The sequence below is a fragment of the Scophthalmus maximus genome, chromosome 5 (genome assembly GCF_022379125.1).
Source record: "Scophthalmus maximus strain ysfricsl-2021 chromosome 5, ASM2237912v1, whole genome shotgun sequence".
In the NCBI taxonomy this organism is placed as follows: Eukaryota; Metazoa; Chordata; class Actinopteri; order Pleuronectiformes; family Scophthalmidae; genus Scophthalmus; species Scophthalmus maximus.
In genome coordinates, this window is record NC_061519.1 from 17,342,041 (window position 1) to 17,355,405 (window position 13,365).

General features: G+C 41.5%; 1 protein-coding gene across 5 annotated transcripts; it reads left to right on the top strand.

Moving 5' to 3' along the window:
- Positions 1-121: 121 nt before the first annotated feature.
- Positions 122-9,699, top strand: LOC118310251 (solute carrier family 12 member 9-like). 5 transcript variants are annotated; one of them, XM_035633012.2, is made up of 14 exons: positions 122-531; positions 1,340-1,474; positions 1,669-1,806; positions 1,893-1,999; positions 2,353-2,554; positions 2,813-2,920; positions 3,489-3,600; positions 3,989-4,146; positions 4,684-4,766; positions 5,667-5,791; positions 5,910-6,102; positions 6,214-6,388; positions 6,694-6,840; positions 7,329-9,699. In XM_035633012.2, the coding sequence occupies exons 1-14, from the start codon at positions 273-275 to the stop codon at positions 8,252-8,254; spliced, it is 2,868 nt and encodes a 955-aa protein (XP_035488905.1). In that variant the 5' UTR covers positions 122-272; the 3' UTR covers positions 8,255-9,699. The 5 variants fall into 5 exon arrangements, with proteins under 5 accessions (XP_035488905.1, XP_035488908.1, XP_035488909.1 ...); XM_035633015.2 differs by having other exon boundaries at positions 7,419-9,699; XM_035633016.2 differs by having other exon boundaries at positions 5,667-5,682; positions 6,014-6,102.
- The last annotated feature ends 3,666 nt before the right edge of the window (positions 9,700-13,365 follow it).

A 13,365-nucleotide genomic window follows, 5' to 3' on the forward strand; every position in this document is an offset into this window, starting at 1 on the left:
ATTAGTAAACCGTCATTAGCTGCATACGGTGAGCGACGGCACGAGGGAGCGACACAGGTGAGCGACGGAGCCAGGTATCACCGCCACGTTTACACAGTCGTAGACGTTAGCCAGGTGAGCACGTGCGCACGAAAGATCAGCCTCAATCTACGCTACAGTTAGCATCAATCGACGTCACAGTTAGCATCAATCTACACTAAAGTTAGCATCAATCGACGCTACAGTTAGCATCAATCTACACTAAAGTTAGCATCAATAGCTCGTTAGCTGCCATGTCAGAAAAGGCGCCTCTTCTCCATTACCGACTCACCGGCGGTCCCGGTCCCGAGCCGAAAGATGCGTCCAAGCACAGGAGGGCCAAGGCGGCGGGCGGGGGAGCCGGCCGCTGTTCCGAGAGCAAGGCCGACCAAAAGCTCGGCGTGGTGTTCGGAGTGGTCATACCGACTCTACTGTCCATGTTCAGCGTCGTCGTGTTCCTGCGAATTGGTGAGTGGCGGCGGGGCGACGACCAGACAACTATTGATAAAGAGCGTGAGTCTTCTGTAGGAGAAAACATGGGGCTTCTTCATCACAAGTTGCCTCGGGTAAACAGAGGCTCGCTGTCATTTAGAGCTGATTGTTTCCAGCATCGATTCATCTGCTCGTTGTATTCTGTATCAATCAATTCATCGTTTTGACTGTAAAATGTCTGGAAATGTTTATTTTTAATTTTTTTAAAACCCTATCATAATTTCGCCTAGCCTAAACACTTTTTAATCGGAGCCACAATTTAAAACCCAAATAAATTCAGTTTACATACAGCAAAAGGAAACAAATATCTGACTTTTTGAGAAGCCAAATGTTTGTCATTTTAACTATGAACACCATTTCTGAAATTATTAGTCAACTTTCTATGAGCTGCATCTCACTTGGGTCTTGGTGAAATGGAAATATCATCTCAAGTAATTTCCCTTTAAAAAGTGTTTAATTTAAACGTTGTCATATTTTTTTTGATCATGGATTAAATCTTTAGAAATATCGAGTCAATAAAGTGTGGCAGAAATTCAAAAGATTTTCCGAAGCAGAATGGGATAACCTCAGTTTGTGTATTGAGTCCAATTTAACAATGTAAAAATAAAAATATATTTTTCAAATTTAAGAAGCTTGAAGCAAATTTTTTAATTATTTCTTGCGAAACTACTGCAAAATTTAAAAAAAATTGCATCAGTTATTTTAGCATTACGTTATTCCATCTGTCTATAATTGAATATATCAGTAAAAAAAAAGCAGCATGCTGTGTTCTAAGCACTGGTATTTCGATCTGCTACATTACAAATAATAGCTTTTCTCCTGCTTGCAGGATTTGTAGTTGGACAAGCTGGGCTCTATGAGTCTATTGCCATGTTCCTGGTGGCCTACTTGATTATCACGACGACTGTGCTTTCTGTGTGCGCCATCTCCACCAACGGAGCTTTAGATGCTGGAGGTGCCTACTGTATCCTTTGCTGCTGAGAGACTTGGCCTCACCATTTTGCTTTATCCACTGATGCTATAGGATTTCTCTGGGTATTAATCTGACTATTGGTGGGTATTCAACCGTTATTTGTTAGGTGAAATAGTGTGTCCCGTCTGTTTGGGTTCCATTCATGAATCTGGAGTCTGGAGAAATTCCTAAACTTGGCTCCCCAGACATGATCAGCCGAGCCCTGGGTCCAGAGTTTGGTGGCAGCATCGGGATCATGTTTTTCTTTGCCAATGTGTGTGGCAGTGCTCTCTATGTTTTGGGTCTGGTTGAAGCAGTCATGTTTGTCTTTGGAATCCCAGAAGGTAAGGTCCATGAGACACAGTGGGACTTTCAGGCATGTAATGTTTATTGATATTTTGGATAACCCTGGTTTAATGTCCTTCCTCAGAGGGAGCTACAGCTGCTGCCAGTCTAATACAGGTGTTGCCGTCAGGATACTGGTGGTCTGTGCTTTATGGCACTGTCCTGCTCTTCCTGTGTTTCATAGTCTGCTTGGTGAGATGTTCTCATTTTCATTTTACTCACATTTTTTAAAATGAAGATACATTTATGGCATCTCATCTTACAATTGAGGTCAGTCTTGTGATTTTGGGCTGTCATTAAAATAGTAAACCTGGACTTGACTGTAGTGAAAGGTTAAAAGTCAGAAGTTCAAAAGCCTTAATTGATCATTGCAGGTCCACAAATGTCCAAACCAAATTTTATTGCCATCTCATTTTCATAACTGGCTCTGGACCAAGAGGTCTGCTGGACAAATACACTTGCCATATAATAATGACTGATGTTGCCATCCTGTTAAGGGGGGTTAAAAATATTAACAACTCATTGCATTTTGTTTGTCATCACAGGTGGGAGCCCACATCTATGCCAAAGCCGCCTTTGTCATTTTCATCATAGTCACAACAGTCCTCGTGTCCATTTTCATCAGTTTCTTCATTGTCAGGCCAGTTGTGGTGATTCTGCCAGATACTTCTGTTCTGAACAACACCAGCCTGAGAACTGCCAATTTTACTGGATTCCAACTCCACACCTTGCAGAGTAACCTATTGCGTAAGTGTTTGAGGTGTTGCTGTCACTGTGTCAAATGTAGTCTATGCATATTTTATAGCCTTTGAAAGTATTTTTAAACAATGTTGAACCTGTAGAGAAAACTTACAATAACATATCTGATTAGTTGGTTCACGCCATTGATATGTACAAGAATAACATACCAAAATGAATTATTGATCTAATGTGCTGTAGGTTCCTGTTTGTACAAATGTGAACCCTGATGTGTGGATAATAACGCCTCCTGTCACTTCCTTCTAGCCAATTACACAGTAGACTACACCACTGGTGCCATGATGAGTTTTGCCACAGTGTTTGCTGTCATGTTCAATGGCTGCACTGGAATCATGGCAGGCTCCAACATGTCAGGTAAGACAGTGTTTAAATAATGTCAATAAAAGCCAAACAAAGGGTTATGTGCCACTTCAAAAAGGAAGGGACCCATCACCTTCCATCAGTTCAGGGGCTGGATCATAGAGCAATCACAAAATGTTAAAGCTGTGTAGGTGTCTGCTTCTCCTCCCCAAATCGGTTCATCTATGTGCTCTTATTGTGATGTACAAACATTTAGCACCAAGACCTTGCCCTTAAACACTCAACAAAATGATAGCAGGCTTAACCCATCCATTCATCCGTCCTCATCTGAGGTTGTGTCACACTAAGTAAGGCTTGCCCTTAAACACCCAAGAGAATCACAAGTCGAAGAGGATCATCTGAATAAAACATGAAACAAGTGAACAGCATACCTTTTTTTTATACTGTGCGATACAGAAGCTTTATCCTCAATTTTGGGCAGAAGAAGGCAACTGTGACAGGAAATGCAGATTTTGGTGGAACCAGCCCCTCTGGGTAACACTGAACTTTGAAAACCTCAATGAGGTGACGACAGATTTGGTTGTTATCTTTTAAGAGGGATGTTCTGTTATGTGTTTTGCAGGTGACTTGAAAAACCCCAGCTATTCCATCCCGAGAGGAACGCTTGCAGCCGTCCTCATAACTTTCGTCACATACAATCTGCTAAGTCTGCTGGCTGCATGGTCCTGTGACCGGTGAGACACACAAGTGCACACATAGTCAGTGACACTTTTTGGCACAAATTAACTGAAACACACTACTTTCTATCCGTGTTATAGTAGCTGATTACAAAGGTCATCGGCATCAAAGTTGGACTTGAGTAAAATTGGCCATAATATTGTGGTCACTTCAATATTTAATGGAGGATTATTACAAAGATGTTGCTCTTTAGCTTTGGAATATTTTTTCTGTCTTTTTCAGAGATAATTATCATAGTTGTAGAAATTATTCTTAATCGTATACGTATAAAGTTTGCACACATGTTAATCGATTTGATCTGTCACATTATTTACAGTTAATCTACTCAATCAATTGTTGTCAATTGTTGACACATTTCATGTTTGGTGGTTTTACTTTTCATAGTCTCCTACTTCAAAAAGACTACAGTTTCCTGGGAAACATCAATGTATGGTCCCCCATGGTGACAGTCGGGATCTACTCCTCCACTATATCTGCTGCCATGAGTAACCTGATCGGAGCTTCCAGGATCCTGTATGCTTTGTCCAAAGACAACCTGTTTGGTGAGGTTTTTGATCATGTGTCCTGCTGCGCAATTTTTGGAAATTGGTTTGCCTGTTATCTGTAACACAAATTATAAACCAGCAAAGAACAGCAAATATGTTTCTTGTTTATCAGCAGTGGGGTTTCAGCTGGCATGGCCTCTCACCATTTCTGTAGTGAGGGGTTTTATTATTTCAAATCTTGCTTGTTAAGGTTATGATCACGGCTCAATAGTTGATCCAGTGTATATGACAGCGTATCCATCTCCAGCTGGTCTTCTACAAGGCTGAGGCAACCTTTTAATAATAAGCCATCTGTTGAAGGACTCTTCCATCTGAAATGTGAGAAATTGACCCTTGTTATTAATCATGTCTCGTTTTCCTAGGGGTGGCTTGTTAATTTGTAAAATATCGTTTGACAGCAGATGGCTTGCAGTGTTGACTTTCTCAGAGGGAAAAAAAAATTAGTGCGGGATGACTCAGTTGTTTATTTGATTAAAGAAGATGAGCAATAACAAACAGTGATTTTGCTTGTGTTAATGTTGTGAATCTCTACAGGTGGTGTCCTGGCTCTGGCGAGGAAAACGTCTCGCAGTGGGAACCCCTGGGCTTCGGTGCTCATCTCATGGTTGCTTGTCCAGGTAGGATATTAGACTGTATAACAAGGAGTTGTCTGCTTTAAGCTCAAACAAAGTCAAATCTCTTACCCTCAACTGCCTCCTGTTGATTAGTGACGTAGTTCAAAAATGTGTCCTCTCGTGAAATGATTGTTTAGCCACCATCTAAATGGATATATTTGTTTGTGATGTCAGGTCACAATTTAATACTTGGACCCACCTGACCTGTTGAAAGAGCCAATCTGCACTGGCCAACCCCCCAAAATATGAATTAATCAAATGCGACCCCCAATTTATGAAACACTTGATTTTTCTTTTAGTTCTTAATCCTTTTAGTGAGAATACGAAAAGTGAAATAAGCTGCTGCCTCCAGCCGTGCATCTTTCAGCACCATGGAGGTGTGGATAGCGGAGAGAAGAGACACTGTTCATCTCCGTAATAACAGCAGTGCACTTTACTGCTGAGAGAGACACCATTTCACTAATCCACCATCCTGAGGGATGAAAAGTCAGTGCTCACATTGAATCCACGACACTACAAATCAAAGCATACAAAACATACAGACCACTATATAGTATATCTGTTCTCAACCAGCTGTTTATCATTGTGGTTGATATCGAGGTCGAGGGACATCCAGTGGTCTGAAGCTTCTCTTATAGTCTAGACACGGGGAGTTAAATTGTTTTTATACATTGATCTCAGTTACCTACTACTATATTAGGGTTGGTTCTAAGCAGCTCAAAATACAAAATATTGATGAGACATTGTCACTTTTCTGCACAAAAACAAATAAAGATAGGTGGTCATTATGGTATATCTTTTACAGCCTTGCCTTTAAAACGTCTGCTTCACAATAGAGCTACTATTTTATATGATGCTTTAAATGTTGTCATCCTAATTAATGTTCTTTATTTCTGCCACTAGGTGGTGCTGTTTGCAGGTAAATTGAACACTATAGCTGGTATTGTAACCATCTTCTTCTTGTTGGTGTATGCTGCTGTGAACCTGGCCTGTTTGGCCCTCGAATGGGCTTCTGCACCAAACTTCAGGTAGAGTGCAGGGTGAAGTAGTGAGCTTAGCTTTCCTGTTGATTTTCTTTACAATTGTGATTTTAAGGTCATTTTCTTCACATATGTTCTCTGTTTTTCTTTCTTTTTTCAAATGTAGACCTTCATTCCGTTGTTTTACCTGGCATACCTGCACACTGGGCATCCTTGGTTGCCTGGTCATGATGTTTCTGATCAATGCCATATATGCCTTTGCCAGCATAGCCTTTATGCTGCTGCTCTTGATGCTGATCCACTACTTTGGTCCCATCAGCAACTGGGGATACATCAGCCAGGCTCTCATCTTCCATCAGGTGCATAGTCGCATAACCATCTTTCTCACATCCTCAACATTAATATGAAGGTTACAGGAACTAATACAACAGCACATCTGTCTTTTTCCATCTCATCTTTGATTCACTCAGGTACGCAAGTACCTGTTGAGGTTGGATGTGCGTAAAGACCACGTGAAGTTCTGGAGGCCCCAGGTGCTGCTGATGGTGGCAAACCCTCGCAGCTGTACAGGTCTCATGACTTTCATTAATGACTTGAAGAAGAGTGGCCTTTATGTACTGGGACATGTAAAGCTGGGTTTACTCGGTAAGAATCTTGTAGGTTGGAGGCAAATGTATTTTATTTGATTGGTGCTAACCCCACAATTTACATATTTAGTGTTTTAGTAACTCTGTAGGCTTTAAAGCTAATGAAAGCTTTAATGATGGCAACAATGGCCATGGTGAGGTAGAAGTCATATCAGTTTCAATGATTTCCAATGCTTTTCACAGTGAAGTAAAGGTAAATATCCAAAGAAATTATTTAACCCCCCCACAACCCACACACCTGCCTGTAAGTCACTACAAGAAATGAGAGGATTCTCTTCTCTCTCTCTCTCTCTCTCTCTGCAGATGGGTTGCCCTCTGATCCTTTGCAGAGCTCTTATGACTCCTGGCTGTCCCTAGTCGATCATCTCAACATCAAGGCATTTGTCAACCTAACCCTGGCAGACTCTGTCCGACACGGAGTTCAGAACCTGCTCTTCATTACAGGATTTGGTAGGCAAGTTTACCTTATAGATGTATACATGGTGTTAATTTTAATTGAACTAGTGTAGTGCAGGCCCACTTTTTTGCCTCGTGTTCACAGGGAAAATACACCAGGGGTTGACTTGACCATTAGGCAGGTTGGGTAAATGGCTGTGGTCCATGACGACCATGATTCTAGAGTTGAGCATTTGGTGGTGAAAAAGAGTTTGGTTGTAGTCTATAAACATTGGTAATGCTGTTGCGAATGAGCAGGCTGTGGATAAAGACACTGCGGACGTAGAAGAAAATCGCGCTCAACTCGGTCCACAGACTGCCTGTTGAGGCATACTGTCCCGCCCCCACAGAGCGCTGTTCTCCTTTTTATTTATATTGAACGTATATCATGTCCACATACTGACACACTGACACGTTAGATCATGATAATGTATTACACCTACAAACCTCACAGTTCTTACCCAGACTGCACGTATGATACTTATGACACTGTTTGTATCTAGGTGGAATGAGGCCAAACACCATTGTCTTAGGTTTCTACGATGACTGCACCCCACAAGACAACCTTCAAGGTAAAATTCTTGTGTCTACAGGCTACGGCTTCGACACAGTCTGTCAAACCAAAGACCCTAGGGAGCAGCGGTCCCCCTTCTTCCCCAGTGTGCGGGTTGCTGAGGAAACCAAAGACCTTCCGGAAGAGGAATATGTGTCGGTGATTGCTGACGCTGTAAAAATGGGGAAGAATGTGACACTGGCTCGTTACTTCGACCAGTTCAACCGAGAGGAGGTGTTGGGCTCAGGAAGAAAGACTGCAGGAAACCAAAGCATGATGGGACCATTTGTTGATGTGTGGCCTCTGAATCTACTTCGACCGGACAGCCATGGCTATGTCGACACCTGCTCACTGTTCCTGCTGCAGCTGGCCTGTGTGCTGCAAGAGACCCGTGCCTGGAACCAGACAAGACTCCGCCTCTTCTTGTGCGTGGAGGCTGGTTGCAGTCTGCAGGAAGAGGATGAGACGAAGCTCAGGGTGATGCTAAAGGAGCTCAGAATATCCGCCCAGGTGCAGATGGTGGCTTGGGACCAGGTGGTAGCGCTGCACTGGAGTCAAGGAGGAAAGGAGACAGGGAATGAGTCTGCACAGAGTGAGGAGAGGATGGAGAAAGGAGGAGCTGAAAAGGAAGATGGCGTGGAGGCGTTCCCTAATAATGTTGCTCAGCTTACAGATGATTATATCTGTGCTGTCAATGATCTGATTCTCCGACATGGAGCCCCGAAGCCTGCTGTTCGTTTCCTGTATTTGCCACGCCCACCCGCAGACACAAGCCGTTACCATGCCTACCTGCACCAGGTGGACCTGTTGAGTCGAGACCTCGGCCCAACATTGCTCATTCATGGAGTCACTCCTGTGGTCACTACTGATCTCTAGATTTTTTAACTCAACTGTTAATCCATCAGATATCTGGATTCTGCCTTATAAATCCCTGGAACTACCTGTTGCCAACAATTCACTCTCCCACTACTTAAGCTGTCAAACACAGTATCAGAAAGTCATACCCAAATTTAGCATTTATACAGCTAATGTTTACAACCAAGGTCAATACGACACCCCAAAGTGGATTTCCTGGCTTCAAGTCTACATCTGTGATATTGAAAATCAAGCACATTTCTTTGGGTGAAAGGAGGGAAAGTTCTTGCAGTTCCTTCCCTCAGTTAAAGCCGGTAAGAGGAAGTTTTGGTCCTCTGCTCTAGCTGAACTTTTCTTCCAATTTGTTAAAGCACTGTTTAAACGTGGGGACCGAGCTTTGTCAGTGTTTTGTTGTGTTTTTTGTTTGTTCATAGAAAAATAAATTGACTTGTGAATTGTTGTATTACCTTTTTTGTATTCCTTATCTACATTTTTTTTGTAATTTTGCAGAGACGAGTCTGCTGTCTCCTGCAGTGTTGGGTTGCAAAAGTAGTGTAACAAGTAGTATACGGCTTACTTTCTGCAGTGAGTAATTAAGTAAAGCAAGGCATTACTTTTTTTGAAAAGGAACTACCCCCACACTGGTCTCCTTTATTTTACAAAGTAGTCTTTAAATCCATCTATCCAGTTTGCTCTGAACCCGACTTGCCTGTTGAACACCTGCAGAGGGCGATATATGCCCAGTATGTGTCTGTGATGATTATTGCAGTACCAAGTCTGCCTTTACTTGATTGCCCCCCCCCCAAATCTTTAATTGGTAAAACGATATATATAGATAATGGATGGATATTTAGTGGAAATTTTTACAGAATTTTGATGTGGAAATAATTCTGATATTTAAATTTTCATCACAGCGACTGATCATTGTACAGAATAAAAAGTGGTGAAAATCGCATCATCTGACCCCCAGATTTTGCAACCATGTGTGATAGGTCATGCTAGAAATGTATTCAAATCAAATCACAATTATTAGATTGTCAAAATAAGCGTACGTTGGAATTCTTATAAAACTAATAAAAAATGTCAGTAACCCTTTAAATCACCTTGGAAAACTGCTACTACTTGCATTTGACTAAACCAATAGTCATTGTAAACTATGGAAATTTCTTGAGATGCAGTGCATCTAATCTCCATAACCAAAGCTGCACCTAATTGCACATACTCAAAGATATCAGTCCCCTAAAGATGCTAGATATTTTTCATGATCCATGCATTATTCCCTTTAACATCGGTCACAAACCGCCATATCTCACAATGTTAAAGACGATGTCTGGATCCAAAAGCCAAATTGGAATGGTTCCTTTGGTCATGTCCCATCCTTCCACCAAGTTTTTGTGGAAATCTGTAACGTAGAATTGCATAATCCTGCTGAAAAAGAAAGAGATATTAAAGCTTCAATATGGGAATAATTGGGCGAATGTTTGCTTGGTTCACTGTCACCCAACCATGCAGACACACCATCTTTACCCTGATTTATATTTCATCTTAAACTAACAAAACGCTGGCACACAGTAAACACAAAAGTAGGACTTATACTTCCACAGTCCACTTAGTGTAGTCAATGTCCCTGCTGTCACCTAGACATGAAACCTAACCTGGCTGATGCATTTTCCCATTGGCAGTCGTTTGGTGGCGGTGAGCAACAGCTAGAATGTAACTTCTGACGAAGAGACGACACCATCTGTGGCATACGTCATGTTTGCGGCAGTAGTCCATGAGTTTTCATGTAGGAGTACTGACACCCGCCTGCACGTCACTGACAAACTGCATGTAGGAGAGAGTGCGTTCACAGATTGACAACCTGGGCTGTAAGGTCTATAAATGGACAGCACGTTCACTTTCATGCGTTTATGTTCATGTGTGACCCGGATGAAGACTGGATACAGCACATTACAGTCCTGCATGCAAAAAATAATTTATACAACTTTTTTCTACAGCCCCGTCAGTTTGAGGGTGATTCCTCCATGCCCACAGGAGGAGAGGCCTGAATCACTTCCGAGTGGACGTGGGATGGAGAGTTGCTGATTTATGGAATGTGTTAAAAGCTGACAATAATAAAATAAAACATGTCTCTCTAAAATAGGCTGGTACTTGAGTTGAATAGTATAGCATTGACAGGAATCTTCTGTTGAATTGGGGATACAGTAGTGCTTTTGACATAGTGCCTAACTGCCAAGTGTTTTACCTTAAATAAAATGGACAATATTCCACTCCTCAGGAGCGCAGGGGCCACTCCTGAGGACCTTCTTGGACGATGGTGGCTTCAGCCGTCTTCTTTGGAGTGGTAATCTGCTGGAGCAGCAGCATCTCAACTGCCAACAGGAAAAGACAAGCTGATCAAGACGGCCAAGAAGGTACGGAAGACACGTTTTTACCTCTATGTAAGCAGATTACTAGTGTTTGCATTTTTGTGATCGTGCTTTCCTTGTGTGTCCGGTGGTATCACCAAAATGAGTGGCATCAAGCATGATTTTAGTTTCATCAAAACATCTAGCAATATTTTTGTAATCCATAAATATCCTGTTTAGTTGTGTCACCATTAAGGTCTGAAAAGATGCATCTGCAGTGTCTGATAAACCATCGATTACAGTATGAAAACCACTAAAATTTGATATAATGGAGTGTGGGAGCTGCATAGTGCTGCTATTATCTGTAGCCTGATGGGAAAAGTATCCCACATCATAGGCCTCTCTGCTCTCTTCTGGATCTGTACCAGTGACGTAAACTTCAGACTGTTATTACTGTGGAAATAGCCCCGCTCATGTCAGAGAGGGAGGAAGACTGCAGACAGTTTGATCCTGTGGGAGTATGCGCTTCTTTGTCCTATTGTACGCGCAAACTCCATATATCAAGTTATTTATGGACGTATGATAATACATATTGGACCACGAACCATGTAATTTATGTCACGTATGTAAAGATCTTGAAGTCAAACATACATACTTGACATCGCTGTGAATTGGGATGTAAGTGGTTCCTTAATATTTTTGACTTGGTGGATTATTTTAAATGCTTTTTTATATTATTTGGGCTTTGCTAGAACGAAATAACAACGCAGAAGTTGTGTTTTTGTACATTTTGTGTTTACGGAAGACACTTTTTTCTTCAGCATAATTTTGTCATGTCAAGTGCAGCATTCGTACCACGTGAATTTGTGGGTGGAAGAGGATGTGACTGGGGGTTGTTTCTGGGGCTACACATGTTTGGCATGCTCCTCCGCCCTCTCACCTTTTCCCTTTTTGCATCGGCTCAGCCCGACACCGAGCACGGGGCAACGAGCACCAGTCAGAACTGGCTAGGCCTTTTTCCACCATCTGGTGATCGGTTCCTTATATGGAAAGCTGTTGTTATTCTGTGCAAGAATAAATCACACTACAGACCACGTTCCATCTGTGGACCCAGACACGGAATTAGATTATCTATCTATCTATCTATCTATCTATCTATCTATCTATCTAACACTGCTTTGTTTCAGCGATAAAAAATCACAGTATTTTAACACTAAAATGTCAAAGACTATAACCTGCTCTGTGTTATTTTATTGTACGTACACAACATTTAATCATGATTTATATTAATAAATCAATCAGTTTTACACATTTTGACAGCCCTACAAAGGCTAATCATAGACATTCAGAGCTGTCTACATGTTTCTTTTCTCTCTCTCAATTGCAACATCATGGAAAATATTCACATTTACAGATAAATGCAAATGATAACAAGAATTTCCATGTGCAGGAATAATTTCTTACTGCTTCTTCTTCTCTATTAAATGACGTCTGCCCAGAGCAGATGGTGTCACAGCACCTCTCTAAATGTGTGAATGGAGGTCAGTAAGTGTGAGATGTATGTTAATGTCTTAATAGTGAGTCAGGGTGGAAATAAGTGTGGCTGGTTAAAGGCAAGAACCACTTTTCTTTTTGCTTTATACCTCCTTGTTTATTGGTTCAGTTTAATGTTTTCTTTGTGTCTGTGAAACACAGCTTGTTTTTACTGTTCTTTTGTTATGGAAGGATTATGAGGGAAGGCTGCATAATGGTTCAGTGATTAACATTGTCTCCTTGATTTGAATCCAGCTCATTTAATTCCTTTCTGCGTGGGAGGTGGTTTGCGTGCGTCTCCCCAAAATCTGTTGGTTTCCTCCAGGTGCTGTGGTTGTTAACATGTGATGATAGACATATATTAGAGTACAAACGTGTCTAGGGTGTTCCCAACCTCTCGCCCACTGCAAGCTGGTTCAGAGTCTCATGACTCTGTACAGGATTAGTGGATTTTGAAAAAGCACAGAGGGAAGCATTGAAGGTAGAAAGAAAGATATTTGCTAATTTAATTTCCAATGCACTGAGTTTATTTCATGAACCAGTGTTGGTCAACGATGCAGAATTGTCACACACAGGTGTTAGTTATAGAAGGTCAGCATTTACAAGTGTTTTTACTACTGACTACTGATCTTTTAATATGCATTTTACAAATCAATCGATAGACCTGAAGTCTTCCTAAATTGCTGTATACATTTTTGGTAAAAGCTGATAGCATAGTGTTGTTTCAAAAATTCTGACAGGCTCAGGGAAGCCACTAAATTAAATTTTGACTGATTTTAGAGCAAACTGGCAAAAATAGGCCTGATGTGCAGTAGCAGCAACTTCACTGAGAAGTATTTCTCAGGCTTGGCAGAAGATTTCAGAATCTTCTGCCAAGACTGGGTTATTGGAGTAATGAGCGTTGGCTTTGTTTGGCATCAGTTACCAAAGCTTTTGTCAGCAAAGGCATGTCAGTAAATCACCACTGATAAGTGTCTGACCAGCAGCTGACATGACATGGGTCCAAACCAAACCCAGCCACTAGGGGGAGTTTAGACTCCTGAAGAACAATTCACCAACACCATCCCCAACAATCAGTAATGATGAGAAAACGGTTGTTATTGAGACAGGTGAGCCTTTTGTGTTTGTATGTAGCCTGTATGATATTTCTTGTTCGTGTCTGTCATTGACCAATTAATAAACCAAAACTGCTGTTTATACTTTAATATAGACCTTTCCACTTAAACAGAACATTGATAAGACGTTATAGAT

What these genes read in the sequence shown, in the direction of transcription:
- LOC118310251 (XM_035633012.2), top strand. Translation starts at nt 273, where the DNA reads ATGTCAGAAAAGGCGCCTCTTCTCCATTACCGACTCACCGGCGGTCCC. An exon ending in TGTGTTTCATAGTCTGCTTG is followed by an intron (nt 2,000 to 2,352) that starts GTGAGATGTTCT and finishes TTGTCATCACAG; the next exon opens with GTGGGAGCCCACATCTATGC. An exon ending in TCTCATGGTTGCTTGTCCAG is followed by an intron (nt 4,767 to 5,666) that starts GTAGGATATTAG and finishes TTCTGCCACTAG; the next exon opens with GTGGTGCTGTTTGCAGGTAA.